Raw genomic sequence first — 14071 nt, forward strand, 5'->3', positions numbered from 1 at the left:
TGGGAAGCCCATAGATCTTGGGAGTGCCAACGACAGCAGTCGTGTGGGTGAGGGTGATGAGAGAACTGTCTGGCCTTGTTAAAATAGATACTTGCAGTAAAATTTGTGGTCCCCAGCTGTCTCATGCACAAGGATGAAAACTACAAACATGAGCTAATAATAAGAAGCTGGAGGAACTCAATGGATCATGCAGTATTTTTGGATAAAATGATCAGTCAATGTTTTGGGGTTGGTAGCCTTTATCAAAATCTCTACTCATTCCTTGTCCTATTAAGTTCTTCCAACTTCTCAATGCTTGCTCCATGTACCAGCGTCTGCAATGTTTGTATTTCTCAATGTAGTCATCTGCTGGAATCAGGCGTGAGGAATAGAATTTACTGTACGTCCATAAAGGACCACAAAGACAGCATATTATTAGCCACCTTCTCAATTGACAACCTCTAACAAAAGTAATTATAGGATGAATGCTAAACTTTGCGCAAATGCTTTAAGTTTAGATGGAATTGGGTACCAATACAGGAGCAACTCTCTATGTTCTGGGAGGGATAACCTTTTGTGCCCAGTTATGCATCAGCCATCATGATACAAAATGGACTGAGCGTTGAAAACTGAGCATTGAGCAGTGAGATGTTCCAGGAGCAACTCATCCCCAGAGCTGCTGGTTAGGTTAAGTCTGGGACTATGACGAAGAAATGATTGATCCCTAATGTTCCACTGCCTCAGTAAGTGAAAGCAGTTATAATTCGGGAGGAGAGTATAACAATCATAGACAGTTCTCTTCAAGATGATCATACAGAGAGCTTGTGATTTAATGATAGCCCATCCATGGTGAGCGAGGCAGCTAAATATGAGACCTTCCTGATAAATTAAGCCACTTGGCCAAAATCTGCAATGAATATGGACAGATATGGTCACAAAAGGATCAAGTGAGATCGAGTCTCGAGCTGCTGTGAAATGGTATGGTGTTGAATAGAAAAGTGATATTCCCACAAGTGAATTGTGATATCAACCTTCTGATATCCTGAAGTTTAGACTGTTGACTGCCTTAGTGTCTGCCAGCAAAAGCTTCTCATCTGTCTACTTAAACTTGGGGTCACAAGGGATGGAGAGTGGATAACAAGTGAAACATTACTGGATTGAGTTACTGTAGAATGGAAGGTCTTTGTTACTCTTTGAACCCATTAAACTCATTCTCCTCATCACAATTGTTGCTGCGAGCAGGGTTCAAGGAGTCTCAGCTGGACACACATGGGTCGCAATACTTTTCACATTACTAATCAGCCTGTGTGTTCGTCTCCTATTTTGTGTGTGTGTCCTATTGTGCATTCTTGCAAACAGGACTAACAGGAAGACATCCATATGTAGACAAGATAAAATCCCGGGGTGGTTAGAAGATAGTGCTTGGTTCTGCCACCTGGCCAGCCTGCTGCCAGATTATGGCAGGCTAGGTTGGATAGCCTAGAATCACAAAGGGAAGGAATGGGAGACTATATTGTGTCCCTCTTCAAAGGATTGGGGTTCCCACATACTAGGGTGAGCCAGAAAGATGCCTTATTACTACTATCAGTGACACTGAAACATCATCATAATCCTCTAGGGAAGGAGAAACAGGTGACTGACCAGTAAAGGGTTGGGTGGAGACACTGTTGCAGCGTTGCTCCACCTTGGAAGAAGCAATCCTGGTCACGCAGACCTGGGCCCGAGAGCTTGCATGTAAGGGCAGAAAACTGGTGTGCAGGCTAGTGAAAATGCAGTCTGGGAATGGCTCACCAGGCCAGATGACAGTCAGACCCCATCAAGGCCCGAGTTATGATGCTGCGGGGGGAATGGTGCTAACATGTGCTTGAGAGATGTGGACATGTGGATTGACAGTGTGTATAGTGAGGAAGCAGACCAGTGTGATAGCACAGATTCTATCACCAATGTGTATATGTATAGATTGTAGTGTAGGATTATTGTGATTGGCTGAGAGTGTAGCCACGCCTACTGGCAGGTCTTAAAGGGTTGCTCCGAGCCAGACAAGGTCATTCTGGACTGGTTGACCTACATGTGATACACTCCAGTCTTCTAGTTAATAAAAGATTTGGTTTGGATCAACAAGCCTTTGATTCTTTCGACGCACTCTACAATTTTATAAACTAGAAACTTTTAAAGGGATGGAGCGTATGCTATGGCTGGAACGCCTTGACATCGACCCACAGTTAGCTACAGCCTCAAATTACTTTAAGCACTGGGTGAGGTGCTTTGAAACATACTTACAACTCTCTGACCCTGCCATGATAGAGGACAGCCATCGACTACTAATACTGATGACTATGGTGTCCCCGAAAGTCTACCAGATCATCCAGGATGCGACCACTTACGCCGCAGCCATGAAGGTGCTGAAAAGGCTCTACGAGCGACCGGTCAACAGGGTCTACGCTCGGTACAAACTAGCGACAAGGAGGCAACAGCCCGGGAAGCCCTGTAGAGCTTATATTCAAGCACTAAGGGCAATGGGCAGTGACTGTGCCTGCACAGACAGAACTGCTGCAGAGACCCCCAGCACACCGACAGCTTGTCAGCTGCCGCTACACTGCCCGATGTGACCCTGAAGTGTTATTTCTGCGGGAGGGACAAGCACAGCAGGTCCCAGTGCCTGGCGAGAAAAACCAGGTGCCAGAAGTGCCTTAAAAATGGCCACTTTGCTGTAGTCTGTTACTCCAAAATGGCCACCGTCAAACATAGTGCCTTGTGTGAAGCCCAACCGCCACCCTCCCATTCAAACATTTCTTCCTCAGAGCTCTCGTCCAATGAGAGCGAGGGCTCCATCGCGCAGCAGCGCCTGACATCATGGGGCAGACGCCGAGCGCCAAAGGTACAACCCACCCTCACCGCAATGACGTTGGCCTGCTGCACCTTCCCTCACGAAGCAATGTCTGACCAGGCCCCAGCCCCAACTTCAATGGCCGCCGCCACTGCTAACCAGGGACCCACCTCCGCCATCACCACTGAGCCCACTGCCACCATCACCACTGAGCCCGCCACCGCTGGTACCGATGCTGCCGATGCTACTGACCAGGGACCTATTGCCACTGTCAACCAAGGACACGCCACAACCACCAACGCTGCCGACCGGGGACCCGCCACCACCGAGGCAGCCGACCAGGTACCCGCCGCCGCGACCAACGCTACCGACCCGGTACCCATTGCCGCTACTGATGCTGCTGACCAGGGACACACCGTCATGACTGACGCTACCGACCCAGTACCCACTGCCACTACCGATGCTATCGACCCGGTACCCACCACTGCGACCGCCAACGACCGCCCGACTGACCGCCCCACCACCGACAGCAAGCAGCGACACTCAGCACTTACTGTTGGCTGGCCGACACTCCCAGTAGGCTGCAGGCAATAGCACCAACTCCTCGACGCTGACTGCTCCGGCCTGACTTTTTCTGTGATGTCACCACGCACACGTTGCGTGATATCATCACGTAGGACTCCACTGTCCCCATTATAAGTCACTGCATCAGTAACCCTAGACCAGGACTGACCCCATCCCCTCACAAAAGCAATGGAACTGATTAAAGCGCATGGACACCGTACCAATTACTTATTTGATTCAGGGTCAACTGACAGTTTTATCCGCCCAGACCTGGCCCACCGTTGCGGACTGGCTATTCTCCCCACTACCCAGAGGATTTCATTGGTGACCAGATCGCACTCAACCGGGGTAAAGGGGTATTGTGTGGTGACCCTGAAAGTCCAAGGCATCACGTTCACAGACTTCAAACTATTAGTCCTTTCCCAACTGTGCACCCCAGTACTGCTGGGACTGGACTTTCAGTGCCAGTTTCAAACTGTTTCCCTGCACTTTGGGGGGCCTCACACTCCACTCTCTGTCTGTAACCACTCCACCCCGGGAACCTACTCCCAGCAGCAGCCCGAGCCACCCGCCCCCGCGCCCCGGGGCCTCACCTGTAGCCTCTCCATCCTCCGAGTTGCTCCACCAGCGCTCTTCACAAAACTCACCCCTGGCTGGAAGCCTGTGGCCACCAAAAACTGGCAATATAGTTATGAAGACAGGAAATGTATCACAAATGAGGTGTGCAGACTGCTGGATGAGGGCATTATCGAACCTAGCTCGAGTCCATGGAGGGCCCAGGTGGTGGTTGTTAAAAATGGGGAGAAGTCACAGATGGTGGTTGACTACAGCCAGACATTCAACCGCTTCACGCTTCTGGATGCATAACCCCTCCCATGGATCACGGATGTGGTGAATCAGATCACCTAATACCACGTGTTCTCCACCATTGACTTACGTTCGGCCTCTCACCAGCTCCCGATCCACTGTGAAGACTGACCTTTCACAGCCTTCGAAGCAAATGGGTGGCTGTATCAATTCCTCAGGGTACCCTTTGGGGTCACGAATGGTGTCACGGTCTTGTACCGGGAAATGGACCAGATGGTGGACCATAATGGGCTAACAGTTTCTTTCCCGTATCTGGACAATGTCACCATCTGCGGCAATGACACAAAGGATCATGGTGCCAACCTTGAGAAATTTTTTCAGACTGCAATTCAGCTGAACTTGACCTACAATTTTGACAAGTGAGTCTTCCGGACCACTTGGCTCTCAATTCTAGGTTGTGTGGTGGAGAACGGGATGATAATGCCAGACCCTGACCGCATGTGTCCCCTCATGGACTTGCCCCCCAACCAGACCCAGAAGGCACTCAGACACTGCCTGGGCTTCTTCTCCCACTATGCCCAATGGGTTCCACGCTATACCAACAAGGCACAGCCATTCATCAAGACCACCTCCTTCCACTTGTTAACCGAAGCCAGAGCGGCCTTCGACTGCATCAAATCGGACATCGCCTCTGCAACGCTGCATGCCATCAACGAGTCCATCCCATTCCAAGATGAGAGCGATGCGTCCGACTTTGCACTGGCAGCCACTTTAAACCAGGCCGGCTGGCCGGTAGCCTTCTTCTCCAGAACCCTCCATGGTCCTGAGAGTCGACACTCCTCTGTCGTGAAGGAGCCCCAGACCATAGTCAAAGCAGTACGTCACTGGCAGTACCTCACTGGCAGGCCCTTTACACTGCTGACCAACCAACGCGTGGTCTCCTTCATGTTTAGCAATACCCAGCGAGGTAAGATCAAGAATGACAAAATCGCCAGTTGGAGAATCAAGCTCTTCACCTTTAATTATGACATACTGTATGGGCCTGGTAAACTCAACGACCTGCCAGATGCGCTCTCCAGGGGACTTGTGTCAACATACAACTGGACAGGATGCAGAGACTCCACGAGGAGCTCTGTCATTCAGGGGTAACTAGGTTCGTGCACTTTGTCAAAGTTCGCAAGCTGCCCTACACAGTCGAGGAGATTCACTCCATGATCCAAGCCTGCCTGGTGTGCACTGAGTGCAAGCCCCACTTCTTCCATATGGAGAACACCCAAGTCATCAAAGCCACCCGCCCTTTGAGCGTCTCAGCATGGACTTCAAGGGGCCCCTACCGTTGACCAACCGTAATACCTACATCCTTACGACCAGCGACAAGTACTCCAGCTTCCTGTTCACTGTGCCCTGCTCAGACATGACTGCCTCCTCAGTCATAGAGGCCCTGCACAGCATCTTTGCCATTTTTGGTTACTCTAGTTACATCCACAGTGACTGGGGGTCCTCGTTTATGAGCGCGGATCTGCGGCTGTGCCTTCTGGAGCGTGGTATTGCTTCGAGCAGGACCACCAGCTATAACCCACGTGGTAATGGGCAGGTCGAAAGAGACAATTGTCTGGAAAGCGGTTACGCTTGCCCTCCGGTCCAAAGATCTCCCCACCTCTCACTGGCAGGATGTGCTCACAATTGCCCTACACTCCATCCGCTCCCTCCTATGCACAACGACCAATGCCACCCCCCATAAAATAATTTTCTTTTTCGTGAGGAAATCCAAATCGGGAACAACCATACCGACGTGGCTCACGGTTCCCGGGCCGGTCCTCCTGCGACGCCACGTCCGGTACTCAAAGAACGACCCCTCGGTTGACCAAATGACTCTGCTCCATGCAAACCCGCATTATGCCTACATTGAGTACCTGGACGGCCCGGAGGACACAGTCTCGGTAAGGGACCTAGCCCAAGCCGCATCAGGCCCAGCAGTACTTCCAACCCAATCCCCCAAATCCTTCTGCCCCACATCATGTGCTCGAACAGAGGGACCAGCACCACCCCACCAGCTCAGGCCAGACTGTCGACAATGCTGTTGGGGAATTGAGCAAAGCAGTGGCCACACCCAATGAGCCTGCCAGCGACAAGACTCCAGCTACCCCAATCCCAGCACCACTGTGGTCTTGCTGGATGATCTGCCTCCCTGACTGGTACAGCCCTTAACCTCCACCAGGTCCATTTTTTCTTTTTTTTTACAGCCCTCCATCCACCCCGGAGTCAATTCTCAAAGAAGGGGTTAATGTGATAGTACAGATTCTATCACCAATGTGTATATGTATAGATTGTAGTGTAGGATGACTGTGATTGGCTGAGTGTGTAGCCACACCTACTACTTGGTCTTAAAGAGTTGCTCCTAGCCAGACCAGGTCATTCTGGACTGGTTGACCTACATGTGATATGCTCCAGTCTTCTAGTTAATAAAAGCCTTGGTTTGAATCAACAAGCCTTTGAATCTTTCAACGCGCTCTACAACCAGTACTGTGAACATCTTATCCCCTACGCACCCGAACCACTGCAGGCCACGCCAGTGACCACACAGTCCCATTTTGAACATGGAGGCTCTCTGTTGGCCCTTCTTGATGGTGATGTGGTGGAGGGCCAGGGAGGCATATATCATCAAGTCCCACACCCCTGCGCAATCACCGGGACATGGGAATCAGAGACGAGCATTATACTGGCATGAGCCCATCTCATCGAGAAGCAGGCATCCTGGTGGCCTGTCATGCAACCTACATATGCCACCGGAGGTCTTTGAGGACAATGCATCCCTGTGGGATTGGGTGGTCGCTGCAGTCCAGGTAAAGTACCCCTCCCTGCTGGAGTGGGATTGACATCACTGGTTGGTGTGAGATATGGTGGAGGAGGGGACAAGGACCATTAGGGAAAGGGCCCTGAATACTGGGCTCTATGAGGGTTTCCACGAATGTGAATCATCTGACAGCTCCAGGGTTACACCTGTGCTCATGGGACATCTGGTCAGCATTACCTGTACTGACCTGAAGTGGGTGCTTTTGACCTTGCTTGGGCTGATGATCATAAAATCTATGGGGGAGACAATCCACTTTCTAGAGGGGTTAGAGTATGCAAAGAGGAGAGCACATACTCAAATCCAAAAAGTGAACATGAGGGCTGAGGACCAGGGGAGCCTGCTTGACACACAAAGATGGTGATGTTGTGGTAGGCTGGAGAAAAATTGCATCAATGGGACATCCACCCCTGCCCTCTACCTGCTCTGGAAGGAGCATTGTGGGGAAACCCAGAAAAGGACACAAGTTTTCATCCCCCAAGGACACACGTTTTCCTTCAGCACCTCCCCCAGTAAGTGGCAAAACTGCGGCAGCAAGGGTTGACTGCTGGGTGGTGATCCTCTGCGCCACTGCCATAGGAGTGTGGCCCGAGCTCCCGGCAGATAGATTTGGCTGCCCTTTCCCAACCAGGAGACCTGGGGCTCTACATTCCTGTGGCTGTAAACTATGGAAAGGGTAACGTCCTTCAGTGGATGGCACTACTGGACACCGGGGCTGAGTACACCATCATTCCCGGCAACCCCAATATGTGGCGAGAACTCCAGGATACCGTCAAGGATCTGGTGGGGGTAGGGGGGAGTTGGTTTCACAATTTCTGCCATGGAATTCATCCTACAGGTTGTCATCAGTGCCAAGCCACTGAAGCCACTGCCTGTCCTGGTTGCTGCATCCCTGGAGTGCATTGTGGAGATGAAGGTGCTCAATGGTGTGTTCCTAAAAGAGGAGATTCACCTATGGGGTGGCCTGTGCACATACACTGGTCAGGTCTGCCAGATTAGAGCCAAGAGACATCCCACCACCAATGAGGAAGGTCAGCACCTGGCAATATCAGGTGCTCTGGGGCACGAAGGAGATCGGGGAGACAGTGGCTGCCCTGCTGCAGGAAGAGGTCATCTGCCCTGCCAACTCCCCATACACCTGCTAGTATGGCCTGTGCGGTGGAAGAAGGATGGCACATGCGCTTGACCATTGGTGATTGGAAACTGAAAAATATGTGCCTGCCCCCGCAGCAGTCTCAGACATGTTGACCCTGGTCGAGGACATAGGAAGCCAGGAGGGGAAGAATTGGTATGCTGTCGTGGACTTGGCTAATGCCTTCTTCTCCGACCTACTGACCCCAAAATCACAGGACCAGATTGCATTCACGCATTTTGCCACATCCCCAGGAGTACATCCACAGCCTCACGCCGTGCCACGGACTGGCAGACTTACAGGTTTTGCAGCCTGACCTGAGAGTCCTCCTGTCGTACTACTGACGTGCTGCTTCAAGGACCCTCAGAGTAAGTAGTGAATCAGACCCTAAATAAAGTCATCACTTCCCTCTGGGCGTGGGTATGGCTCATTAACTGCCACGATACAAGGCCCCAGCCAAACTGTCCTGTTCTTGAGGATACAATGGTACAAGCCAAAGGGAGATCTCCTTTACAGCAAAGAATAAAATATTCAGCTCTGTACCTCCTACCTCTAACGAAGAGGCATAGTGGTTTGTAGTACTGCTGGGATACTGGTGGCAAAACTTGACAATGATCCTATGGCACTTGCATGGTGTATTCCTCGACAAATTGCCTGTGTTTCACTGGAATCCCAATCAGCAGGCTGCATTCAAAGCAGCCAAGTAGGCAGTAGACCAAGTTCTCCCACTGGCCCCCAAACAGAGTGGGATTCCTTTCAAACTGTAGGTTTTAAGCACTAACACAGTAGCCGAGTGGAGTCTGTGGCAGATGTCACAGGTCTGTGGATCCCATTTGGGTTCTGGACCAAGACCCTCACCAAAACAGCCACCTGCTACATCCACTTTAAAAGGCAGCTGCTAGCCTACTTCTGGACGCTCCTTGTCACTGAGCACCAGACCACCACTGAACCCATTATACCCCAGCCGCACCTCCCCATCATGTGCATTAAGTCGCAGATGCCACTCACAAGGATGGCTATGCCAAACAGTCCTGCATTTTCAAGTAAAAGTGGTGCATTGCGAACTGCACTGAGGCAGGCCTTGATGGGGAAAGTTGCCTCTATGAGCAGATGTTTTCCAGAGGATTATCCAACAGATCAGATAGGAAACTGCTCGGAACAAAGGATAATCCATGTGCTTGATCCTAGAGGGTCATCTGACAAGGCAGGTTGAAAGTTATTTTCCCATGTCAATCAATCACACAAAGGCAAGTGCACACCTTGCTATTGGCTCCTTTGAATATATGCAAACCTTGCCACCCTCTCCCTTCATCACCTTCCCTAATTTGGGCATACCTGAGCTGGTCCCTTCAGCCGGCTGCTGGATGAAATCCAACAAGTGGAGCAGCTCACTCTCTTTTAACCTGGGAACATACTCGAGCTCCACTCCAGGTTGCGAGCCGCAGGCAACTCTGGAGAGTTAATTGCAAGGTGTCATTTGTGAAGTAAAGAGTTGGGGCTTCTGCATGCTTAGAATCACTGCTGTGCCTGTTTTGCAAGAAGCATTGTAAATACTTTTCCTAAATAATCAGGGTGGTGTGTCTGCCCCAGATCGGGGGATGGCTGGTAATGTCTGTTGTGTCTTTTCACTGTTTTTAACTGTAGTGATTAATAACGAATGCCAGTTGTTAGTTGCATCCGATGTGAGTATATTGTGAGTAGTGTGTGTGTGTGTGTGTGTGTGTGTGTGTGTGTGTGTGTGTGTGCGTGCGTGCGCGTGCGTGCGTGCGTGCGTGCGTGCGTGCGTGCGTGCGTGCGTGCGTGCGTGCGTGTGTGTGTGTGTGTGTGTGTGTGTGTGTGTGTGTGTGTGTGTGTGTGTGGGGTGTGTGTGTGTGTGTGTCTGTGTGTGTGTGTGTGTGTGTGTGAGAGAGAGAGAGAGAGAGACGGATTCCCCATGCATAAACATCTTTGTTGTGATCGAATTGTGTTCAGGCTTATTCCTTCTCCAACCTTCAGAATTATAACCCTCATCACAGCAGGTCAAGTGACCCGAACAGCACCCCTCAGCCACTGGAAGCACTGACTGTTGCACAAAACATTGCCCAGGAACCAACAGCTGTGCAACAGCAGACCCTGCAACGGTTGCAGCGACAGACAAAGCCACCGGACAGGGTGAATCTGTAAGGGTCTTTGGAACTGAAATGAACACTAAACCATACCACCCTGCTGGACTTTGTTAAAAAGGAGGGGTGAATGTGGTGCTACCACTATGTGTATTGATTCCTCCCTCCCATAAAGGCTGCCATTTGGAGTTTGGGGCGTTAAATCGGGGTGATGGCGACAGCCAAGGGTGTGGTCCCAATTATTAACCCTTCTCGAGTACATTGTGTCAAGTCCTTTGACAACCTGGCCCTGGGGGGGAAGTCACAGGCCTGGTTCACTGATGGGTCCAGTGGCTGGAAGAGCAGCAAGCAATCGCGAAAGGCTTCTGCTCTCCACCCTGCCACGGTCAAGACCCTATCACAATCAGGAGCACGGAGATGCACCAAGATGGCCGAGTTTGCAGCCATGGCCCTGACTCTCAGAGAAATCACTGGTCCCATCACATAAACACATACTTCTTGGTCACGGCAAATGGCATGGTGGTGTGGATGACACAGTGACATGAGCTGCAGTGGGAGATCTACAACCAACCACATGGGGATATTCCAAATGGAAATTCATTTGGAGGCAGGCGATCACCATCCACTATGTGGATATCCTGCAATACCAAGGAGTCTGTCAACAATGCGGTGGTTGACAAAGCTACCTAGATATGCAAAACAGTGGTGTCTCCTGAGCAGGTGGACATCAGCTGCCTGGCAGCCTGGGAACACCGCAAGTGCGGGAACCTGGGGGTGGATGGAACCATTCAATGGACAGAGGAGTGTGAGCCTGACCTATGATGAAGCCATGATGATTGTCGCCAGCCGCCTGACTTGCAAGTAGGTCAAGCCATGAGGTTGGTTGGTAGGCTCCCCAGGGTACATATGGAGATACATGGGGGTGAGCCAGATATGGTAGATCAACTATATTTGGCCCTTCCCCACTAAAATAAAAAGCTGTTTGCTCTAACCATGGTGGACGCTTACTTTGGAGTCCTGGTAGTGGTGGTAACCCTAACCCGAACCCAGCAGGAGAGAGCCATCAAGGGGCTGCAACACCTGTCCTTCATGGAAGGCCAATTCAGACCATGGCTCCCACTTCATTAGGACCTAAATCTAGAATAGGGTAGTGGAGATTGGCATCTCCTGGCTATTTCACATCCCATATCACCCACAGGCAGTAGGACTGATTGAAAGAATGAATGGAATGTTGAAGCAGCAGATCTGATTTTCAATTCCACCTGCACGTTACAGAAGTGGTTGAGCATACTGTAATAGGCAGTTGGCCACCTGATCCCCTGACCAACCAGATAGTGATGGTCCCCATTGTCAAGGTACCTAAGAGTGTTGGACCAACCCACTGGGTACAGCAGTCTTATGGGCCACTGAGGAAGGAGGAGGTAGTATCGCACCTGGGGTCTGGGGAGCATGTGGTGGTTTGTGTTACCGGGGAAACCGGGAATGGACTGTCTTCATACACACAGACTAACCTGGAGAGAGTGAGTTTCCCTCATTCACGGGATGACATACCTGAAGACACTGGAAACAGTTACGGAGGCACTGATCGGGAAAGACTCCGAGTGGCTGACAAATGCACCAAAAGAGCTAACAAAGCAAATACTGGCGAAGGACTGCTACAACCACAGATCCCCACCAGCACTCAAGACAGAGTCTATGGGGGTAAAGTGTCCAGCTCTGCAGGCTTTGATCCTGTGTTGGAGGAGGTCTGGAGGTAAGGGACACCCACCAACTTCGCCCCACTCCAGTAACAACCATATATCCACCATCAGTGGGGAAGGTGGCTCAAGAGCTTGTGCACAATTTGGCCCATACAAAGTTACGATTCTCAGAGTGAGTCCCCAACAGGTTAGGAGAGCAGACGATGGCCCAGCAAAGGTAAACACTGCCTGGGCACTAAATGGTACACCCTGGATATGTGGCTGCTGGGCTGGCCCCTGGCACTCCATGGGATGGCACACCTGCTGCTCTTTGTGATGCATGCTACCAGATACTTTAAAAATCTGAGAGAGCACCCAGACTAATGAAGACGCTGGCCAATGAGATGGCTGTGGCACTGCACAAGGAGAAATTGCATAGCCCTTGTGCTGTTATCAGTAGAGTGCTGCACTTACATTCCAGACCATTCAGGGAATATCACTCACTCGATGCACAAGTATCGCAGAACAAATTAAACAAGCCAGGGACCATTTCATTGAACACAACACTTCACAGGGAAGCTAGTGCTTTTGTGGTGCTAGGGGGAAGTTGCAGGCCAATAGTGGGTGTGTGCAATGTAAATATGTCTGCGCAGTACCAGCTTCTAAACAGATTGGCACGGTGTTGTGACTTCTGAGGAGTGGAATATAGGATGGGAGGTCACCTGACCTTCACTCGAGAAATAGATTGGAAGTTAACTCACCTGCCAATCCAGACTGTAGTCACAGTTGGTGCTGGAGGACTGACCACATAGTATATTGTAGCATGCACTCATTAATTATTATTAGACTAAAAGTTGTCAGTGTTTTGTGCCTGCTAGGGAGAGGGTGGCAGGTACTGTTTGTTTCATTTGGGCTTGGTTATTATCGGCGATTTGTTGGAAACTGTGACTATTGGTGATTTATCTGCATCCGATAATTATGATTTGTGTGATGTTGCTGTGTGAATGTGTTCCACATTGCAACTTCCCCCATGTGAAAATAACATCACTGTTTTCTGTGAATACACGTACAGGGCATGTTACTCTTCGAACCTATTCTCCTCATCACTGATACTTGGGCAGAAGGCATTGCTGTGAAGCAATCTGCAGATATCATCATAAGAGAGAAAAGAGACGCTGCAGGTCATAGCATTAAGCAAGTCAGAAGTACAGCTCAGGAGAATATATCCTGGCTCAACATATGGTTCTTGATGAGCAATTTCAGACAAGGGTCCTTTGGAGTCAGAGATTTTGCTTCTCTGGAGCAGTTGGCATATTCACAATTTGGAAGAACATTCTGATTTTTTTTGGAATATTACAAGGCACTGTTCATTGGACAAATAGGATGATGGCTGTATAATGGCCAGAATCCACTGATTACTTGGAAGATGAGAAGCCTGATGGAAGATACTGCAGCGAGGACATTTCCATCAAGTCAGATGCTGCTGGAAGAGATTGTCCTGAGAAAGAAATGGTGTCTACCATGTTCCCTTTGATCAAAGAATTACTGAATTTAAAACAACTATGATTGTTCAAGGTGAGTTGAGGGAGATGTGTATTCTACTTTGGAGGTTTTTCAAGAATTTCAAAGAACACATGTGATTTTGGATTTGGCATGGACTTACTTAATGCTGCTTAATGCCGTGTAATTAATTACAAGGGAAGGGGGACTGAATATAATAGTTGTCATGCATTGTAAACAATGCCTTTCCAAAATCAGGTAGGATAGCAGGAAATAAATATGTATTTGTGTCCATAGGAAGCCAAAGATGTGAATTAGTGAATATTAGTGGCAAGTGGATTGGGGACATTAAACATGATTTGAATTCAGAAATGTTACTTGTGAATACATAACATTTTGGAGGAAGTATTGAAAATACTCATGCAGTAGTTAACGAGCATTATTGGCTTGTGGTAAACTTGATTCCTACAAAATGTCATGATGTGTTATGCAGAGCTAACAACTGCATTATGGAGCCAAAGGGTTATGTTTTTTTAAAAAAAATCCGTAGCATAGTTTTCAGTAATGAGAGGTCACACCATTTGAATATGTGGCAGAAAATGCATGTTGAAAATAAAATAACCGTCATAT

At 49.6% G+C, this 14071-nt stretch overlaps 1 protein-coding gene across 1 annotated transcript; it reads left to right on the forward strand.

The window, feature by feature from the left end:
• The first annotated feature begins 2878 nt into the window (after nucleotides 1–2878).
• LOC138740023 (salivary glue protein Sgs-3-like) lies at nucleotides 2879–3400 on the forward strand. Its single transcript, XM_069892470.1, has one exon. The coding sequence runs from the start codon at nucleotides 2879–2881 to the stop codon at nucleotides 3398–3400; it is 522 nt and encodes a 173-aa protein (XP_069748571.1).
• Nucleotides 3401–14071: the final 10671 nt, after the last annotated feature.

This window comes from Narcine bancroftii, chromosome 7, assembly GCF_036971445.1.
Source record: "Narcine bancroftii isolate sNarBan1 chromosome 7, sNarBan1.hap1, whole genome shotgun sequence".
Taxonomy (NCBI): Eukaryota; Metazoa; Chordata; class Chondrichthyes; order Torpediniformes; family Narcinidae; genus Narcine; species Narcine bancroftii.

Coding starts and splice junctions, on each gene's coding strand:
- LOC138740023 (XM_069892470.1), top strand. CDS start 2,879: ATGACGTTGGCCTGCTGCACCTTCCCTCACGAAGCAATGTCTGACCAG.